General features: G+C 37.2%; 1 protein-coding gene across 4 annotated transcripts; it reads right to left on the bottom strand.

Annotated features, from left to right (window-relative positions):
- Positions 1–9: 9 nt before the first annotated feature.
- Positions 10–19,005, bottom strand: wdr17 (WD repeat domain 17). 4 transcript variants are annotated; one of them, XM_043233828.1, is made up of 31 exons: positions 18,919–18,965; positions 18,311–18,541; positions 13,491–13,619; positions 12,870–13,053; positions 12,519–12,749; positions 12,035–12,286; positions 11,676–11,798; positions 10,979–11,166; positions 10,033–10,201; positions 9,820–9,911; positions 9,586–9,668; positions 9,379–9,465; positions 9,091–9,255; positions 7,997–8,199; positions 7,308–7,457; positions 7,096–7,226; positions 6,891–7,016; positions 6,597–6,752; positions 5,554–5,618; positions 5,346–5,478; positions 5,140–5,231; positions 4,962–5,061; positions 4,417–4,556; positions 4,151–4,171; positions 3,548–3,659; positions 3,284–3,425; positions 2,654–2,756; positions 2,444–2,545; positions 2,259–2,354; positions 1,817–2,000; positions 10–1,740 (listed from the first exon to the last, which is right to left on the bottom strand). In XM_043233828.1, the coding sequence occupies exons 3-31, from the start codon at positions 13,611–13,613 to the stop codon at positions 1,621–1,623; spliced, it is 3,873 nt and encodes a 1,290-aa protein (XP_043089763.1). In that variant the 5' UTR covers positions 13,614–13,619; positions 18,311–18,541; positions 18,919–18,965; the 3' UTR covers positions 10–1,620. The 4 variants fall into 4 exon arrangements, with proteins under 4 accessions (XP_043089763.1, XP_043089755.1, XP_043089737.1 ...); XM_043233820.1 differs by lacking the exon at positions 18,311–18,541 and having other exon boundaries at positions 18,919–19,005; XM_043233802.1 differs by lacking the exons at positions 18,311–18,541; positions 18,919–18,965 and adding an exon at positions 14,561–14,765.
- Between the last annotated feature and the right edge of the window lie 874 nt (positions 19,006–19,879).

Below are 19,879 nucleotides of genomic sequence, written 5' to 3'. Positions count from 1 at the left end.
CATCATGAGTTTTCTTGTACACTTCATCTTTTTAATAGTAATTATCAAATCATAGTCACAAAAAAGAAGGTAATTATCGTTGACAAAGTCTTGCTTATTCTATCTCGTCTTGCACGATCAGTCAAAATAAACATGAGACATTTGAAGCATGCAGAATTTGGACCAGTCCTGGCTAAATCCAATGCCCGACTACTTCAGGATCAATATATGACACGTAACTGTCCTTTTTTGCGTATGAACAATTAACATATGAATATGCTATGTACACCCTTTAGAGTTCAGACATTCTAAATTCTAGAACTATATACAGTTAAATACATTTCACAGTGCAGTTTTGATGAAAATAGTCTCTGTATCAGTATTTTCTAACATGAACCCAAAAATTCATAAAATAATTCCTCCAAACCATTTCATATACTATGTATGTATATAACTGATGATTTTACAAATACAAATTACACTTTTTGTCTTTTATTTCCTAACTTCAGAAATGAACTCCAAGCATATAGCTATGTATAAGCAGAAATCTCTTGCTTCCTCACTCTATATGTGCATTTTCTCAAACTTATTGCCTAAGTTCATCTAGACATATTTTGAATGCAACAGCAAGACTTAATGTCCTATTAACTCTTTTTAATAAATATTACATATCTTGCCCCAGACCCGCTCTGTATACCCATTCATAACAGTTCCTGAATGAAATGAAGTAACATTAAATAGTGATTGTTACAATATTTCATTTCACAAGGTTTCATTTCTAGTATTTGGTTCTACTAAAATTTACTATTCAGTTCATATAAAACACAACGAACATGGCAAACAATTTCAATGTCAAAGCAGCAAAATTAATGTGTCTTTTATGAAATAAAATAAACAAAAATATATAGATGAATACCCTGTAAGTCTCATTAAGAATTAAAAAGATGTCTAGATCTTCTAAACATTCAGGCAGCTTGATGAAAGTGCTCATACTTCATAATATCAGTGACAGTACCACCTAGAATTACAATCTTTGGGCTACAGATCTCAACCCTAAGACCTGAATGCGACTCCTAAACCTGAATCCCTGAACCCACTTAAGATGTTTTAAGATGAGGAAGAAAGGCATTAAATATCCTGCTTTATATGTAACATTCATTACTGTATCCAGCATAAATCTCTCTTTATACAACAGTTAGTTGTGGATCATCATGTTATTGTGCGTTGAGAGAAGATATTTACTGTTCATATCCTTCTGCTTGCCTATGTTCATAGTGCATCAGTCTCGTTTGTCAAAATGCCTTTGCCTTCTTTGGAAACAAAAGAAGAACTTGTTTTACTTTATATTGATTTCTTGTTTACTGAACTGTTGTATAAAAGAAATATCATCGCATTTGCACTGTTGGCCTTGTGTAATGTAAGTTCCCTACAGCAGCACTCTTTCTTTTGCTGATTCTTTGCATATAAGCTGCAATCCTGAATGAAGTAAGCACAGCGTGGAACGGCAAAGCCTCAAATAATGTTGATTTGAACACAATTTGATTTTGTTTAATGACATACATTAAGCTTTCGGAGAGAAAATGGATGCCTTGTCGGCTTTCCAGAGCCAGACCAGCAAGAATACTGCTCACGTATTTGTGCTCAGAAGGGGTTGAGGCGTATACCCGTCCCCAATGGAGAGAAAGGGTTTACTTTCGCCCACATCAGGGCATCATTGAGCGAAATGGCTGATTTGCCATCTTCCAGGAAGAATGCTGGACCCTGGGGTAAAAAGGCATATTTAAGTACAGTGATATTTGTAAAGTGCTAATGCAAGACTGTCCACAAAGAAACCCACCTGTATCCTGAGGCCAGTGAAGCAGGAAATCTGTACATCAGAGTGGCTGGGCAAGTTGGAGCCAGTGACATAGTCAGGGCCCTCTAGGCCCTTGATAGGCTCCTCACTCATCCGACTCAACAGCTGGCTGTACTCCTTTTTCTGGGCCTCAGATGGTGGATTGTACAATGCATCGTCTGCAACTCTGTATGTGTAGAGTGACAAAAAAATCAGTATTTCATGATGCAATAGCATAATGAGAGATTTACACGCAATTTAATCAGCTGGCCATTTTTGACAGAGAACATCAAATTAGGTAAAAGATAAGTGTTAAGGGCAGTTAAAATAGTGTACAATGCTTTAAAATACAGGCTCTGAAACAAACAAGTTGTGAATTATGAATTAGACTGATGTGCTGTAAAGTGTATTGCAATGTATTGTATTGTAACAATGTGGTACAGACTTGAGGGAATGTGTGCAGGCTCTCCAGGCATCCAGCTCTACAGACAGCTGCTCTATCTGCAATGGCACAGCCACCTCTCTCCTCTTCAGCAGCTGGCTGAGAGAGGAAGGTAGAGAGAAAGACGTTAATAGTGATATTTACACCATTAACTGGGTAACTTAATTTACATCCAACAGTTAACATACCTTGTGTATTCATACAGTGCTGGCACTATACTGGAATACTGTCTCCCAATAGCTAATAGTGCACCAATATACCCACAGAGAATAAGCAACTCATTGCGTTCTCTTGCCAAAGACAGAGAGGGAGAGAGATGATCATAGATGACCATAGAATGACAGCTGCTATAAATGATATCATCGACAAGTGTTTGTGAGGGAAGGACACTGACTTACTCACTACACTTTGGAAGAATGAGACGGTCTGTTCTGATGTAGCTCAGCAGGTCTAGGATGTGGTACACAGAGTCCACCATCCAGTCAGGAGAGCTCAGCTGCTCTATTGAGGGAAGAGAATCAGTAATCTATTGTTGGCTGTATTAAGACATTTTCATCAAGGCATCAGTTGTGCCTTCGGATTACACAATCTTGTCTTGTCCACATGAATCATTTCTTTTTTTTTTTATTTAGAAGGTCAACACTGTAAAAAGGTAACCTTGAGGCAACCAGCTTCAGGACTTTTTAAGCATAGTCAATATAATATAATATTTTTTAGAAATTCAAATCTAATAATGTTAAGATGATTAACATCACATAATAGGTATAACTTTCCACTTGTGTTTTAATTTGTGTAACAAACAATCACTTAAATAGAGAAAATCAAGTTGTAGACACTACATGAAATGAAACGTCACATAAGAGAACGTTACTCTAACCACTTTTCATATATTCAAACATTTTGATAAAATTGTAATATTGTAATGTATGCAGTATGCTACACTAAGTATGCATAGTCTGTAAAATGAAGGTGTTCTGGAAATAACAAAATATGAAGTTGAATAAATTAGACACAGATTAGACACTCACCTTTGACATATGTGATCCCAATGAGAAGGGCTTTTTCTGGTTCTGCGCTCAGGAGGTAATACTTTACTGTCTGGAAGATTTCTCCCTCAGCATGTGCACTTTCAGCAAGGTCTTTACATTCCTCTATAGTCGGAAGACCACACTGTAAAGAATTATTATAAATCATTATGATTAAATAAATGTTCGCCTTTACATTCTTATTTGGTTTTTAACAACCAACAAATGAATTGAGTGAATGTTGGGGAGTATGAATGAAGTAGCTACCTTTTCGTGCAGGTCATTGATTTCGGCGGAGCTGCCAGGGTAGAAGGCACACAGTTTGGCTAACAAGATCTCGTTATCAGGGATAATCTGGAGTAATCTGGCTGCAAGATCCCTAGGGAGTAGAAGACCCAATGCATCTTGAGATAAACGCAGGGAAAAAGTGGACATACCATTCATTTTGTGGAGCAAAATGTATTATATTGAATATTATAAGCTAAATGAGGGTTTTCGAGAAGCATCATAAAAAATAAATATGGCAAGGATGTAAATGCACCAATCAGAATTGACAGTACAGACTTCTACATGTTACTTGATAAGAAATGATGAATGGTTTTGGAAAGACATGTAAGTAAATGATGATAAGAGGGAGAACTATTCATTTTAAAGCGCCTAGTACCTATGAATAACATATTAAAAGTTAGTAGTAAAAGCTGAATGTGTAGTTTTAAGTTGACTGAAAACCTTATGGAGTATTGCAACTCAGTCAATAATGATTTATAGTATTAAGAAAGATAATATATTATTTATTGGCATAAAAGCATAAAAACCTAATGTACATGTAACCAAATCAAAACTGAGTGACACAAGGGGCAGAGAAAATACCTGTATGCCACAGATGGAAAGCTAGAGAAAGATGGAAATGAAAAATGTAACAGGTGTGCAGTAAGGATGACTATCAGAATCATGTGAACACTTCTGTACTTGTCTGATGATAAGAAATGGGTTGCATTTAGAGGAAAGGGTGCTGTTTCAGAGGAAATATGATAATATATTAATGTAACATATTTGGCCTTCTAAAGTTTTGAACACATTATTTTCTTGACTTCAAGAAAAGATGTGCTGATCTTACTAATCGGTTTTATTCTTACCAGGTGGCAGTGGTCATGTATTTCCTGGCCAAGAGCTCCAGAACGTAGTGGGTGGCTTTACTGGCTGATTCTCCCAGGACCGTGCCCACACACACTGCCAGCTCCAGCTCATTGCCTCTGATCAGAGATGCCATAGCCAGCTGACACAAGGAGATAAAAACACTATTTTATCCTTACCCAAACACTCCTATAACACTGACCTAACATTTACTGTCAGCCAGTCAGACAAAGGTTCCTGTTTCTGTTTTAGGGCAAATTTTAGTGCAAAGCCAAAAAGTGTGCATAAATAAATGTCAAAAGTTTGGGGTCATTTTTTATTTTATGTTAGTAAGCCAATTTATTTTACAATAGTGCTGACCCAAACCTATGAAAAGGTAGCGTAAAAGTCTTTTAAAATAATCTTAAATTGTTCCTGTATGCTGCATCATATTCTGTAGTTGTTGAATCATTTTAAAACTGACATGATGTTATTAGAAGTTTAAATAATTTTAATTTGAAATATTGCTACAGGTGGTCAATACTATCTTTCAGTATTACGAGCTTACTTCTGCGTTGTCTACAGCTAGATGACAGCAAGCTGCCAACACAGCACGGCCATCTTGGAAATACCACTCCGCCAGCTCTTTACACACTCTGTGCAGCATCCTGGACAAAGAAGGGGAAAGTGGGTAAGAAGATAAGAGGTCAAATACTTGATTGTGTCTTAAATTAAGTAGAACTTACCCGCAGTATTTTTCAATGTTGTCATTGTCCGAGTTTGCGGCATGGTTTATTGATGTGATCTGAGGACCATGTATATTGCCTTCACAAGCACCCTGATGAAACAAAGCATGCACACTTATAGCATAGACTCATTTGTTATGACACTTAACACAGAGGTGCACAGTCTTACGACTGTAAATGGGTGAAAAGGTAACAGTGCCGTGTACCTGAGCCACCAGCACAGCTTCTTTCAGCTGACCTCTAGAGGTGAAGAAATTCACCAACTTCTTCACCTCACCCGTGGCGATGCAATATGGGATGACATCATCATTGCCTTCTTGCATAAGCTGATCTGCCCTCCTGAATTAAAGAGTTAATGAATGGAAATTCACTCACAACAACAGATTTAAAAATACAAATGAGTATTTGAGATACCTTTGCATGAGCTTTTTCCAGTATTTCATGGAGACACCAGGGGCCACAGAAAGAGCTTTTTCCCACTAAATGCATAAAACATATCCAAAACGTTAAAATACATACATTTCTGGGGGAAAAAACAACACCACATATGAGAAAATGGGACCAGCAAGATTTTTCTTTTAGTAAGGGCTAGTAAAATTAAGCAATGTATGTTTTTATTTGGACTAAAATGCTTAAAATGATAGTAAAGACATTTTTAATCTTACAAAAGGTTACTTTTTCAAATAAATCCAGTTTTTCTATTTATCATAGAATTCTGAGGAAAAAGTACCACAATTTAAACAAAAACATTAAGCAGCACAACTGTTTTCAACACTGATAATAAGCAATGTTTCTTAAAAGGCAAATGAGCATATTGAAACGATTTCTGCAGTTTCATACGAAATTGCAAAGCCTTTACTGCTGAATATTCAGAATTGTCACTTTTGATCTTTGTTTGGATATATTTTGAGTCGGGTTTGGCATGTTTCTTGATTCTGTTTTCTGTGTTCGATTTTGTTCCTTTGATAATTCAGTGTGTGACTGATTTCGTGTACATGTATCTTTTCCATTGAATAGTTTGCTAAAGTGTACATACGTTTGTTCTGTTCATGTAATCATATCTGTGTATACCAGATGCAACCAAACATTGCTGCATCACAAGAATAAAAGACATTTTATAATACAGTATATTAACGCGAAAGAAAAAAAAATTGCTGTTTTTATTGTATTTTTGATTAAATAATGCAGCTGTGAGGGAAACGATTAAAAAAGATTAGAAAATGTATTCAAAATGTTTAAAAGATCTTACCGACCCCAGACATTTGAATGGTAGTGTAAGAATATGAATCTGTTGGACTGTCAATTTACCATGTTACTGATAAAACTGCTGCTTAAACATAATTAAGCAGAAATTAAATCCACACCCATCAACAAATATTAATACTTTTTTAAATACATTACTTGAGCAGCATATTGATGTGATGTTTTAAAAAAACGAATGGCTTTTAAATCTTTACCTCTCCCAGTTCCACCATAAGCTCACAGTATCTCTGGATTTGTCCCAGTCTGATATGGATTTCTGCTGCATTCTTGAGCCTTTCCTCTTTACTGGGAGCTCCAATACCACCCCCAAACTTTGACATCTTTACTATGGTCAGCTCTTGTGCTTCAGACTACAAGGAAGACACATACAGTGTAACTGACAAAAAACTTAATATAAAATGCTATAGAAGTATTGATGACATAATATTCACCAGAAGCTTGCAAGACTTCAATTTACCTTTCAGTTACATAACCATTTATGCACTCACAGTTTTGAAGCGGACCAGATGTTTCATGTGCATGATGCCTTGTCCATAGTTCTGTGGAAGAAGACTATCATCCTGTCCGTTGATTACAGCAACCAGATCCCAAAGGTTATGACTCCCACCTGGTGGCTAAAAAGACAGAACAAATAACTTATTATTTAGACTCCTTAAAAAGGCCCATGAGAGTTTGGTGTTGAGATTCACTCACTGAAAAACACTCAGAGAACCATCGAAGCTTCTTCATGCGCACATCACTAGAGAGTTTATCCAGCTCCTGTTTGATATCTTTGGAAATTTTTCCACACAGGAGAGGAGGAGCTCCAGGGACCATAGCGCGATCTACACTCAAGAAATAAATATGCTTTAATGTCATGCAGACCAATGCATACAGACAGTATATAATATGTGCATGTTTTTAACCTGTGTTGCCAATGATGTCATCCCAGCTGTGGTCAGTAAGGATGTTGACCACTAAGGGAGCAATTAAAGGAGTAAGTGACCAAAGTCTGACCGTAGAGTCTCTGGAGCAGGAAGCCATGGTGAACGGACGGCTGGGGTGACATGTGAGACCTGGGGGAATTCATACGGTTGACAAGGCTGTATAAATAATGTATTATTACCTTGGAATGACACAAAATGATGAACGAATGTTCCTATACTGTATGAATAATTCTACTGAAAGACAGTCCTTGGACAAAAATAAGTGTTCCTGTTACATATTTAGGTCTCTTAACTATTCAGTGGTCTGGTTTTTATACCTTAAAGTTAAATCAGTCAGCTGTGTCTAGCTATCACAATGTTGTCTGTGGGTTAATTTTAACCTACAATATTATTTTGGCTAAACGATTGATTTCTTTTTAGAAATATATAGGGTCTGGAATGTGCATGTAAAGTTTTGAGACATAGATAAAAAGATTTGGATAGGCTATATAAAATTGCAACATATTTGTTGTGACCAAACCCCTATTAACCCATAAATGACCCCCAATTTTCCAAAAATCAACACTAAAAAGCTACATTTTTTCAATAGTGCTGATTTTTGGCAAACTCCGTAGAAATCAAAGAAGTTGTACCATGTTTTTGAACACATAAGTAAATAGTCTACGTACCATAGACATCAGCTCCATGGTCATATACAGTGTCTAGACAGGTGCCGTCTCTGGTGTCCCAGACACGGATGGTGTAGTCCCAGCTCCCTGAGGTCAAAAGGTACGGCACCTCTGTGTTCCACATGAGACCCCGCACTGGAGCGGTATGGCCACTCAACACGTTGATGCAGGCATCTTGGGTGTAATCCCAGATACGAACAGTCCTAGTCAACATGCACACAGAAATGCATCGTTGTATGAAGTGAATGTAACATCACAGTAACCAGTGCAACTGTAGGAATGCCCTATGAACAGCCAGCCATGATTAATTTATTATATAGAAGTTTCTAATAGCTGGATGATATGAAAAGGATGATTTGCATGACAGATCATTTCAGGCTTCATTAACTAATTAAATAACTAATTTATGCAACCTAAATGAAATTGTGAAATACAAGACTTCATTAGCATTAAAATTTACAGATAAGGTGCATAAGAAAAAAACAATATATTACAGTTTTTTATGCCCAAATTCCAGTAAAACTGTAAATGACAACGGTTTAATTTCACAATAAAATGAAAATCATTTAAAAATTATAAAAATCATTTATTTGGTTACATTTTTTGAACATTTTTAATTATATTTTAGTTAATTATGCTATTTTATTTAATGTTTTTTATTTATATTAGACAAATCTCTATGAAATGTAACATCAAATGTTTAATGATCATAATTTTTTATGTCATCAAAACCATGTACAATTTTTTAGCAATTCTGCATTAGATCAAAAATATAGTGAAAACAGTAAGACTGTAAAATATTAGCATTAAAAATTATTATTTTCTGTTTTTAATATATTTTTATGTAATTTATTAATGTGATGTGAAAGCTCGGCAGGTATTATTCTAGTTGTCACTGTTATATGCTGATTTGCTGCTTCAAAGTTGAAAACGGTTATTCTCAATAGCTATTTTTGTGGAAAATGTCAAAAGAATATAATTTATTTGAAGAGATTGTTTTTGTAATAATGTAAAGTATTTTACCTTTGCTACTGACCAATTGTGTAGCGTAGCCTATATTAGGAGAGCAAATGAAGATTTAGTTGAACAATTACCCATCATCTGAGCCGCTGCACAGTATGCCCTCTCTGAGAGGTGACCAGCGCACATGGAATACTTTGGCCGTGTGACCGGTAAAGACTTTGAGTGGTTGGTCTGAACTAGTGGCCAAATAATAGACTCGAACATTCTTGTCTTCACAGCCAGTGGCAATCATATCTCTGTGTGAGTACGAGAGAGAGAGAGTAAGAGAGAGACAGACACACAATGCAGAATTGTGATAATGAGATAATAATACAGGTAAAGTTCTGACATCTGTGTATGTAATTGATTAATACACAAACTTGTTATTTTGACTCCAGTCACAGCCAAACACTGCTGCTGGGTGTTTATATTTATGCAACACCTTGCCATCAAGGGTTCGTATTATGCTGAAATCAAAAAAAAAAAAAAAAAGTAAGAATGTCACATCTATGAGAATAACACGACTGCATTGCATCTATGGACTAAGTGGAAACTTGTGAAAATGTTATTCAAGAATACAAACAGACCAAAATCCATCTCCACTGCATGTGGCTATTCTTTTGGAATCTTTATGGCTCCAAGCAACACAAAAAATACCATTCTTCCCGTGCTGCAACACAATTGCAGTCAAAATAAAGACCCATGCTAACTATGAAGATTGTTGCAATCAAAATTAAAAGAACAAATATTCATTCTCAATAATTAATAACTGTGAGATTTCTGGATAAATAAAAATAAATAAATAAATAAAAAGTGCTTGCCTCATTAAATCTTGTTATCATTTTCCCTTTTTTTACATCCCAAATGAAGGCGCCATTTCTTGATGTGGCTCCTGCTATGCAGTTCAAATCTCCTTCGGGTTACAGTGAAAAAAAAGAAAGAAGAAAAACATTGCATGAATAGCCACAAAAACAAAACCTGTATGGAACTTCAGTGATAACATGGTCAGTTCTAATATTCTTGATCATTCTTACCAGGGGCCCATGACAGAGAATAAACCACTCCCTCATTGCCCGGAGACGTATACACAGCAGTTAATGTGTTTATATCCCAGACTTTTATCGTCCCATCGAATGAAGCTGTAGCTAAAAGGTTTGGATCATCTGGCTTGAATTTGCAGTCGAAGATAGTTTCAACATGACCCTGGGAGAAAAAAAGTCACAAAATAACAAAATTACGAAAAGGTTTAACTACATTTAAAATGAAATCTGAAAACGTAAATAATAACAAGAAAAAATATAATAGGATACAAATAATACAAATTATTCTAATTATTGTAATTCACTGACAAATCTGAAACCAAATTAAAAAATATGTGGTCTTGTATGTGACAGTTAAAATGTGAGTCAGACAAATGATGCTTAATCAGTGGCACAAGGAAGCTGCACATCTCATGATATAACCATCAGTACATGTGATATTAATGCTAAAAACAACACATTTGAGTTCAGACTGATGACTTATTGAAAATGAATGCAGCACCACTTAATGCACACCTGAGGTCTGCACATTTTGTTTTGTGTCGTGGGTGCATTATCACCTCAGGTGTGCATTAATTTATGACAAATCAGTAGTCAATTATTCCTTACTTAACCATGGGGTGAAACGGTTTTATTTCTTCATCATAAATAACATTTAAAGCAACTAAAAGAGCTGTTTGTTGAGAAAATAACATGCATATTTGCTGAATTGTTTAGGAGACTTTTAAAAAAAGACTGAAAATGACTCTTCAAAAGCAAGGTGACTAATATAAAAACATTTCTAAACTTTAGGGGTTTTCATCAATGCATTTACTTTTTCATTACAACTTAACCTAAAAAAATCCCAGTTTTTTTTAAGTGTAGGGTACTTTCATGATATTAAATGTAAAAACTTTCAATATATGTTAACCCACAGGTAACAGCATGCCACTTTTTCTACCAGATCCCGCAGGAAGTCCCACTTTTTGGAGCCCATATCATACAGTCCAACCCCCCCATCCATGAAACAGCAGACAGCATGGCCGGGAGGGAGAGAGAAGGCCTGGTTCTGTGAAAGAGTAGGTGGAGGCACAGCCTCACTAGTGGAGGAGGTGTAGTGATTCTTGGAAGGGGAATTCGTGCTAAAGGCTAAAAGAGAAATGACAACACTGGCTATGTTTACATGTGCACCAATAATCTGCTTATTCGCATTAAGGAGTTTACATGACATAAGCAAACCTCTTCACTCCCCGTTTACATGCGATTTTTCATTATTCTGCGTGTTTGCCAAGAATTTAGGTTACTTTAACCCGCTTTAATCAAATGCAAAACACATTACTCTGGATACACTAAATGGCTATTTGGTGGCCGTGATGAAGATTAAATGTGATACACAGCCAATGCTATGATTCAGAGTGGAGTGTAAACTTCTCAAACTCCATCATGATGGAGTTCATTTATGGAGTTGTGTGAACAATGTGAAGTTGTTTTGGAAATAAATATTTATAATTTGTATACACCACATATTTTACTATAATTACTGTGACTATGAGTGTAATTGCATAAATTTGATCAAAGCATCTCATATTTGATCTCATAATCTCATTGTAATTCATTAAGAACGTAGACATTGTGATGGTAAACATGAAAACACGTACATTTCTTCGCTGGTGGGGAATTTAAAACATGCAGTGCATGGAAGCCAGTTTTCTTCAGTTTGAAGTTGTCCAGAGGTGTCGCTCTTGATACGTTCCATATTCTCAGCACGCCAACTTGAGAATCTTGAGAATTCAATATAATAAAACAAACATTTTTTAGTGGTTCAGCTGTGCAAATATAGTGTTCCATTTCACCAAGTGTTCCACTTTAAACTACTCCCCTTCTGTTAAAATTATTATTGCGTTAAAATGTAAATGTAATTAATAATTAAATGAGAGTTCTAAAATCAGATCAAAGCTGGCCTCTTAAGCTAAAAACTACTATTTCCCACTGGCTCTTCTGTGCGTATTTATCTTACCCCCTGTGATAAACATGCCAGGGGCACTGGGCACCCAGGCCAGGCATTGCACAGAGGCAGCGGCACTAGGGAAACTAAAGGTTGTGATGCAGGATAGAGATTCAGAGTCCAGCAATCTGATGCCGTTGTGCATGTTGGCCACCAGCAGGTAGTCTGTGCTGAGAGGGTCCCATTCTAGAGCTGTGACGGGGTCCTCTTCATCTGTGCCTTCTAGTGACTCGGGACGCAGCACATGCTTCTGATTCTTTGAGCCTGAAGTAATATAATTGAAGAATTGTCATTTTGCATGTTAGTAAAAATGTCTGTTTACTCATCCTCATGTTAGTCCAAACCTGTATTTTTATATCACAGTGGCTGCCTTTTTTTTTACTTTTTGACCACAAAAACATTATGTTTTATAAAGAATAAATGTAATACTATATTGGAATTACATGTTTTTGGTACTAGCAAAAAAATGAATAAACAACATTAGCAGTCATGTCACCTGGCTGAAAGATGGACAGACTGCCGTCAGTGTGTCCAAATACAACTTTTCCCTTCTTCAGTGGATGCCAGCGGAATAGGCAGATATCCGAGAGAAAACTGTGAGCCTCCTTGTGCACTGTAACTCCTGAGTCTGGCCCAGAGATGGTCCATATATACAGAGGACCCCGGTGGGATACAAACGCAACGCTGTCACCTGCATTCCAGCACCAGCTTAGAGAAGCTGGAATACCTGAAATAAATTAATCACAAACGAAAACACTGAGTGATGTTTTGGAGGGCACGTACTATCAGATGGTATATGTGTCATGAGGTAGTGTGTATATCAGTGGATACTGCTGTATGTTGGTACCTTTGGTGTTGTCAAGCCGTGTAACTGCCTTTTGCTCAGCTACGTTCCAGATGATGAGCAGGTTATCAGCACTAGCACTGGCAAACACGTCAGCGTTGTGTGGACACCATGATATAGCTGTGATTGTCTTCTTGTGTTCAGACATGATTGCTCGCAGCTTAAACTCATTATATCTGTGATCAAGCTAGAAAAACAGACTTTAATCAATACCACTCAAAAAAACAATTCTGAATTCAAAATCCAAAAGTCACAGTAGATTGTAATTGTAGGTTGTTAAAGGGTTCACGCAAAAATTTAAACTCAATAAGAACTTTTTAATGAAACCGGAGAAATTTATATCTCTAACTTGCTTGACGCTTAAGAACAGACCATGCTGGATCTCGCAGGTCAAGAAGACATGTTTGAGCTTCCTTATACCACATTCAATGTGCTCTTTGTATATACCTTGATCAGTGTTACTTGATGAAACTCTCAGGTTGCATTTTGAAGATGAGCAAAACCGTATAGGTTTGGAATGACATGATTATGAGTAAATGACATACTCTCATTTTTGAGTGAACCATTTTCTACATGAACAGTCTATAGTTTACTTTAGTTCCCATACCAATAGTTTGCACTTACTTGGTACACATATATGGCAAGTGTGGCACAATACGCAAACCTGTCCCCACTGGCTGCACACACATCTTTGTTCCAGGGCTGGCATCCAGCGGCCAACAGGCCAACCTGCTTCACCTGAGACATCTTTACCTGGACGAAGAGATGCCAGTAACAACAATGAAGATCTGTGACATGTCCATTGGTCTCAGCAATCAAAAACAAAAACACAAGTGTGGGTTTATCAAAGTTCTGATTCCAGAATAGTTAATTCCCCAATTCCGAATAACCCTTTATTTAGGGTCGACTGCAGGAATCAACGCTCAGTTTTTACTCTCTTGCTCTGTCCAAAATTGCTCATTGTTCACTCATTCCTCATGACAGCTGAGTGTACTAGGCTATATCAGCAAGGAGTGAACAAAATAAAGTGAGGAATTCGTAAACTGAAGTAAAATGCTGTAGCTTTTTATCCTACTGTACATTGTAATTATACAAAAATCTCTGCAAGCTTTATAGTTTGCAGCATTTAACAACATCACCTGACCATTATAATAGATTCATATATCCCTATATTCAATCTTCTGGTGATGTATGCAGGATTTCTTCACTCATTTAGTCCTTTGATTAGAACCAATTGACTACAAGCTCCATCCAATCAACAACCAATGAGCAGAACGAAGTCCAGGCCCCACTTTTTTTCTGCTCGTATAATCCATTCCACTAAGATGTACATCACAATAAGGAAGAAAAAATGTTGTTACTGCTACCATTACATAGCAAGTGAACATTACCCTGACTGTAATATTTAAATAGCAGCTTACAGTCAGCTAATAACACCTGAAGTCACTTTGCTGCCTCTAAGCTCCATTTGGGCCCATTCATGTTCAACTTTCACATGCATGTGTGTATTCTGCTCCATTCCTCTTGGGCTACATCTATCTGTTTTTGAACGCGAATGCATGTCTTGAAGAGAACGACCGCTTTGAGTGACACTGGTGAAAACAAGCCTCATCACTGTCTCTGTGTCATTCTCCTTTCTCTTCTTCATATTTGAAGAGATAACGATGGCTAAAAGACCGTCGCGCGGCTCCTACCTTTGGTTCATTGTGATATTTGCTGAACCAGCACAGGCTTTCCATGTCTGCTATCCTCTCGCCTTCACAGAAGCAGAGCTGAATGGGATTCTGCGTTAGCGACTACAAGGAAAAGCGGCTTCAATAGTCTGTGTGCGACTGTTGCCCACTGCGCGAGTGCATGTGTATGTAGAAATGGGGGTAGAGGAAGAGAGAAAGAGAACATGCTCATTGACTGGTGCAGGCTGCTCGTGTGGGAGAGGTGGCTGGAGACGAGAGCGACGGAACAGCTCCCGCCGGTAGCCAGGCAACAGCAAGATCCCTTCATTTAAACTCCCTCACTTACCCCCTCCCCGACATACGCGCAACCACGAACCTCAGCTCACCCCTGCGCAGCTTTCTTGAAGGTGTTTATTCTTTTGCTCGTCATGATTAACACGCTCCTCTAAACTGTCCAGCATGACACGTACACCTAACACATGCAAGCGCACACAAGCCACACCGCACACACAGGAGAGCATTTTGTTCCAGGTGACATAAAAATAAGCCTAATTTAAACTATTTTAAAGGGCTTCCATTTAAACCAAAAAGCAAATGCCAAAATGGCCTCTCTTAAGTGGAATGTTTTGACAGACAGGCATAAGTTGCCTTCATGTGCCATAGGAAATTTTCTGCTTCCCAATTCTGTAGTCTTAATTATGAGCTCAAGTGCTTAAGTGCCTATGCAATTCTGTATTAGACGCGTTGGAAAGATAAGCTGTTTGTATAAATCAAAGAGTACAAGACGTATCTTGTACTTGCTACAGAGATGTTGCATCCGAATATTTGAATAAAGACGCTATTTTTGTTTTCACAATATTACAGTTGAACCATTGGTGACAGATAGCGCATTCAGACAAGGTCTTTCGTACTTTTCTGCATGTTGACAGTCGTAATTGTCAGAAGCATCCCGTTTTTCCACAAAATATATCTTAAATTGTGCATTTTTTGGACTTTAAAATCTCGCTCACTGCCATTATAAAGCAAAGACATTTTTTAATATAACTCTGATTATATTTGTCTGAAAGGAAAAAGTCATATATACCTAGGATGGATTAAGGATGAGTAAATCATGGAGTAATAATTTTCTTATTTGGGTGAACTAACCCTTTAAGGTCAAGGGTTGGAAAACGACTTGGAAAGTGTGATAATTCAGATAGCACGTCAAAGCAGCAATAATGAGGTGTCTGTGAGACAGTTGATCAAATAATGGGTGATCTTTGAGAAATGTGTTTGTGCTTCGTCTATGACTCTGACCTCAGGCCTCCAAATGCCACAGAGATCGTGATCAGCAGAAGTTTGGCACTGTTAGTGATGTCACCCCCTCAACACCTCCTACCCCTTTGGCTGGGCTGCGGGGGAGAGCGTGAGTGAAATTCAGACGGAGCAAAACACACACACGGGGAGAGCGAGAGATAGGCCAATCATGAAACCGTTTCCTTGGTGATGAAGACTTTAACTCCAAGAGGCGGTTGAGATGAAGTGGCAGGAGCTCCGCTGGAGAGGGCGAGAGTGCTGGCCAGAATCAAACATCCCACACCTGGGTAACACATGCACCTTATCGACGTACAGCCTACGTTTGCTCCTACACCACCTACATACGCTTGTCGCGTCGACTCGCATGCTTCCGTGAGTAACTTCTGTGAGTCACACATGGCCCATTCATCTTACACTGAAAAACAATTAAAACATGCTAAGTATATAAAAAAAAACTTCTAGATAGAATTTCTGACATCTTATCGCACAAACATAAAGTCCTTGAGAAAACTGCCTCATGGCAATTTCTTTTCCAGACAATGTATTTCCATACAAATAGCACTGAAATGAGATCTGTAATAACATTTGCATAATTTAGAGCACAAATCCAAAGAGATCAGGGCACGTGCAAGAACTGGAACTGAACAAACAGAGTACTGCATAAATGAAGCAAACGTCGCTTTTTTTTTGTTTTTTTAAATAAAGCACTGCGGCCTGTTCTCTAAAGAATTAGCTTTCTATGATATTGGGACAATACTGTGACCACAGAAATCGCATTGCATGCCACAGATAGCCGTTAATCGAATGAAAGACTGACACAAATACGTCTATTATCCTAACCTCCATATAAATCTATGAATAGACCACAATGTCCAGGCTATTATTGTGTGATAGCAAAACAAAGAACTCAAAAACCATGTCTGCAGGTCAGAGATTGTCACTATCGCCACAGCTACAGATCCATTCGTTAGAATGAAAGCTTTCAAATGTTTACATTTTTATCTAACTTTCTACATCACAAATTCATATGTGGAAATCTAATATTGCATAATAAGTTATAAAGCATATGATATGATGAAAAAAAATACAAAAGGTCCAAAAAAGGATTTTAATTATTTATTATAATTATAATTTATTTATAATTATTAATTTAATTCAAATTATTTGAAATATTTAGCATAAAATATTGTTTTATCTTAGCTACATCTTGGGGCTTCAACAATTATATATAATATATAAATATATATTTTGAGACTACTCTCTTTAAAACATTACCAGTTAATATTCTCACAGATCTGACATAGCTCCAAACAGGTGTTTAGGCTTCTTTTTTTTTTTTTTTGCTATTGAGTGTTTTTGCAGAAAACAACATCAAAAGGCCCAATAGCCCTGCTACCCTGTCATGAAAAAGATAGAAGAGAATAACAGCCATGTCTCACATTGTCTGTGGCACCAAACAAAAGCACCAAAGCTTTTCATAAAACAACACTATGTGCTGAATGCAGCTAAGGCTCATTTCTGATTTGAGTAAAATTATAGAAATAAAAACATTTACATTTAGAAGGTAAATAAATGAATACGTTCATACTGCTTGAACAAAGTGATCATATTACAAAAGTCTCAAATGAATGTACCTTTTGGTGCTGAAACTATTTTCGCTCTGAAACTTGTACATTTTGCAAATAATACAAAAAAATTCTAGGTAACTTTACATTAAATGTAATATTCTCAAAATACAAACAATAAAATGCTTGTAAAACACTCCAGTAACCTTTGTTTTATTTGCAACTTTGAAAAAAAAAAACGAGTATGCAAAAATGTTACTGTTTTGAAGCTCTTTGATATAGGTATCCTGACCAGTATTACAATTAATTAACTTTTTATTTTTTACTAGATTTAAGAAAGCAAGACTGAACCAGCGTCCTGCTATTGCTATGAGAAACATACTACATTAAGTACTGACACACAATACTACATACTACAATGGGCCTAAAGAGGAAAAAAAAAAGATGGACAAAGAAAGAAACACTAGGCATCCATTCATTAGGCATATCTAATCTTTTCCTAGTAACAAGGATCTTCACTCAGCATAATTTTTATTTTATTTTTTCCCCAAAATAGGCTCTTACAACGCTGTCTTCACCATTTTCTTTTTTAGGATCAAATACTCATCAGCCTAACCACATGTGCCTTGTCTTCAATTACTTAATCTGTAAATCTTTTTCTCTAAACACCCCACGGAGACTAGGATATAAGATTCCCCAGGGACAGTTTAAAAACACTCCGCTGAATCAAACTAAAAGATGGCACACTTCCCTACCTTAAAATCAAGTGACTTAACGGAATTACCAATTCACAGAGCCAATGCCAAAAAAACAAACTTAATGCTAACTGTAACATGAATCGTGCATGAGGTCTCATAACTAGTCAGATGGGTATCTGTGATGATCTGCATGGCTGCATGCCCAATTTTACCTGTCTCAAGAAGAGCTGGCCATTAGTCCTGCTTGTCTACACATCTTGGCAAGAGAAAGCTGATTATGTATCTCATTTCTCACTGTGTCTAATCTGCCCAGTCTGCTCAGACGCTCAAAATCAGAACGAAATCTGTGATGAGGCTCTGATATACATTACCAGACCTCTGTCAGCACTAACAGAACCTCTGGTGCATGTCCTCAATCACACTTCATCTGGAGTTCAAATCACCTTCAGAAAAGTTACAGCACAATAAATAATTAGAATACAATAATGCCTTTTCGGCGTTGTAACTGGAAAATCTCTGTAAATGTATTTAAACAGGAACCCTCTCAAAAATGACATGAAACACAATTCTAAGTCTTTTGCTGTACTACTGTTTTCCTTCTTGTTTTCTTTCTGTCTTTCTTTTTTCCACAGCAACAATTACGTACAATGCTAGTCGCGGTCCGGTCCATATGAACGGGGTTGGCAAAGTAGTTTTTTTTAAAAAAGCAGCGCCTATATATCCAGAACGTCTCGTTCTGGGGAAATTAGACGAATACGCTCGAACATTGCGTTTAAAACGGAAGTGAAACATGTGAGCATGAATAATGAAGATCGCTTACCGCTCTCTGTGTCAGTGGACAGCGACCTGGTGCTGAGATTAGGTGTATCGCTGACGGACAAACACTTGGTTTATGGAGTTTGTTAACGCTGCTTCCGATTCACTGCGACGATTGGTCAGTTCGAAACATGACGTCACGCGCAGTCACCGTTTTAGCGCGCTGATTGGTCATTTGCCTCATCAATCAACGCAAATCATAGCCCAAATCCATGTAATCTTCATTCGGGGAGGGGCTCAGGTGCCCGTGCTTTCTTGTATTTGTAGTCCAAACGGTTGGCCACCTCTTGTAGGAAAAAAAAAACAAAACTAAGGAATTGTAACAGTTTATAATTTGGCAACCGTTCATTCACATTAATTGCTTGTGGCAAACATATCCGACTGTGAAGACTGCGTAGGGAGAGAATACAATGCATTATTTATCCGACAGCCTTTTCACACAGAGATTCAGTTTCATTAGCGCACTTTCACCCCTCGGCTGCTGCACACTGGCACATTTTAACAGTTAAAGGTAAAAAACAATTACACAAATCATTACATTTTGCATAAATATTATTCTGCTAGCGGTCGCGTATAAAAGGCTTGTCATCGTTTGCTGCAGATAAAAGACAGTGCAAATATAAATAGGATAATTCGTTAATTCAAGAGCATATAAATTGAGTGCAACTCCTCTATTCTATCAGCAGAGAGCACTGCTAACCTTATTCATATTATTTTGTCAACCATCGCACTCCACAGAAGGGTGTGTTCGGGATAAACGCTGGATAAGAATCAGGTATTGTCGAATAAAAAGGTGGTGGAAAAAAGAAACGTTGCACCTTATCTGCTTACCACGAATAACCCAGAGTTACCACTTGGAAAATGAATGAAAAATAATTAAATCGTAGAAATATAATGAAAATTTCTATTGTAAATATTTTTTTTTCTTTATGCTCAGCTCTATGGATATTTAATCGACAAGAGCT

Source organism: Puntigrus tetrazona, chromosome 1 (assembly GCF_018831695.1).
Source record: "Puntigrus tetrazona isolate hp1 chromosome 1, ASM1883169v1, whole genome shotgun sequence".
NCBI lineage: Eukaryota > Metazoa > Chordata > Actinopteri > Cypriniformes > Cyprinidae > Puntigrus > Puntigrus tetrazona.
Note: the sequence above shows the minus strand (reverse complement) of the source record. Positions and strands in the feature narration are given on the sequence as shown.

Excerpts from the sequence above, each read along its gene's own strand:
- wdr17 (XM_043233802.1), bottom strand. The coding sequence starts at position 14,605 with ATGGAAAGCCTGTGCTGGTTCAGCAAATATCACAATGAACCAAAG. Across the intron at positions 7,227-7,307 it reads TGACATCATTGGCAACACAG|ATCGCGCTATGGTCCCTGGA; the intron begins GTTAAAAACATG and ends TCTTGAGTGTAG. Across the intron at positions 4,172-4,416 it reads TACATGACCACTGCCACCTG|CTTTCCATCTGTGGCATACA; the intron begins GTAAGAATAAAA and ends ATCTTTCTCTAG.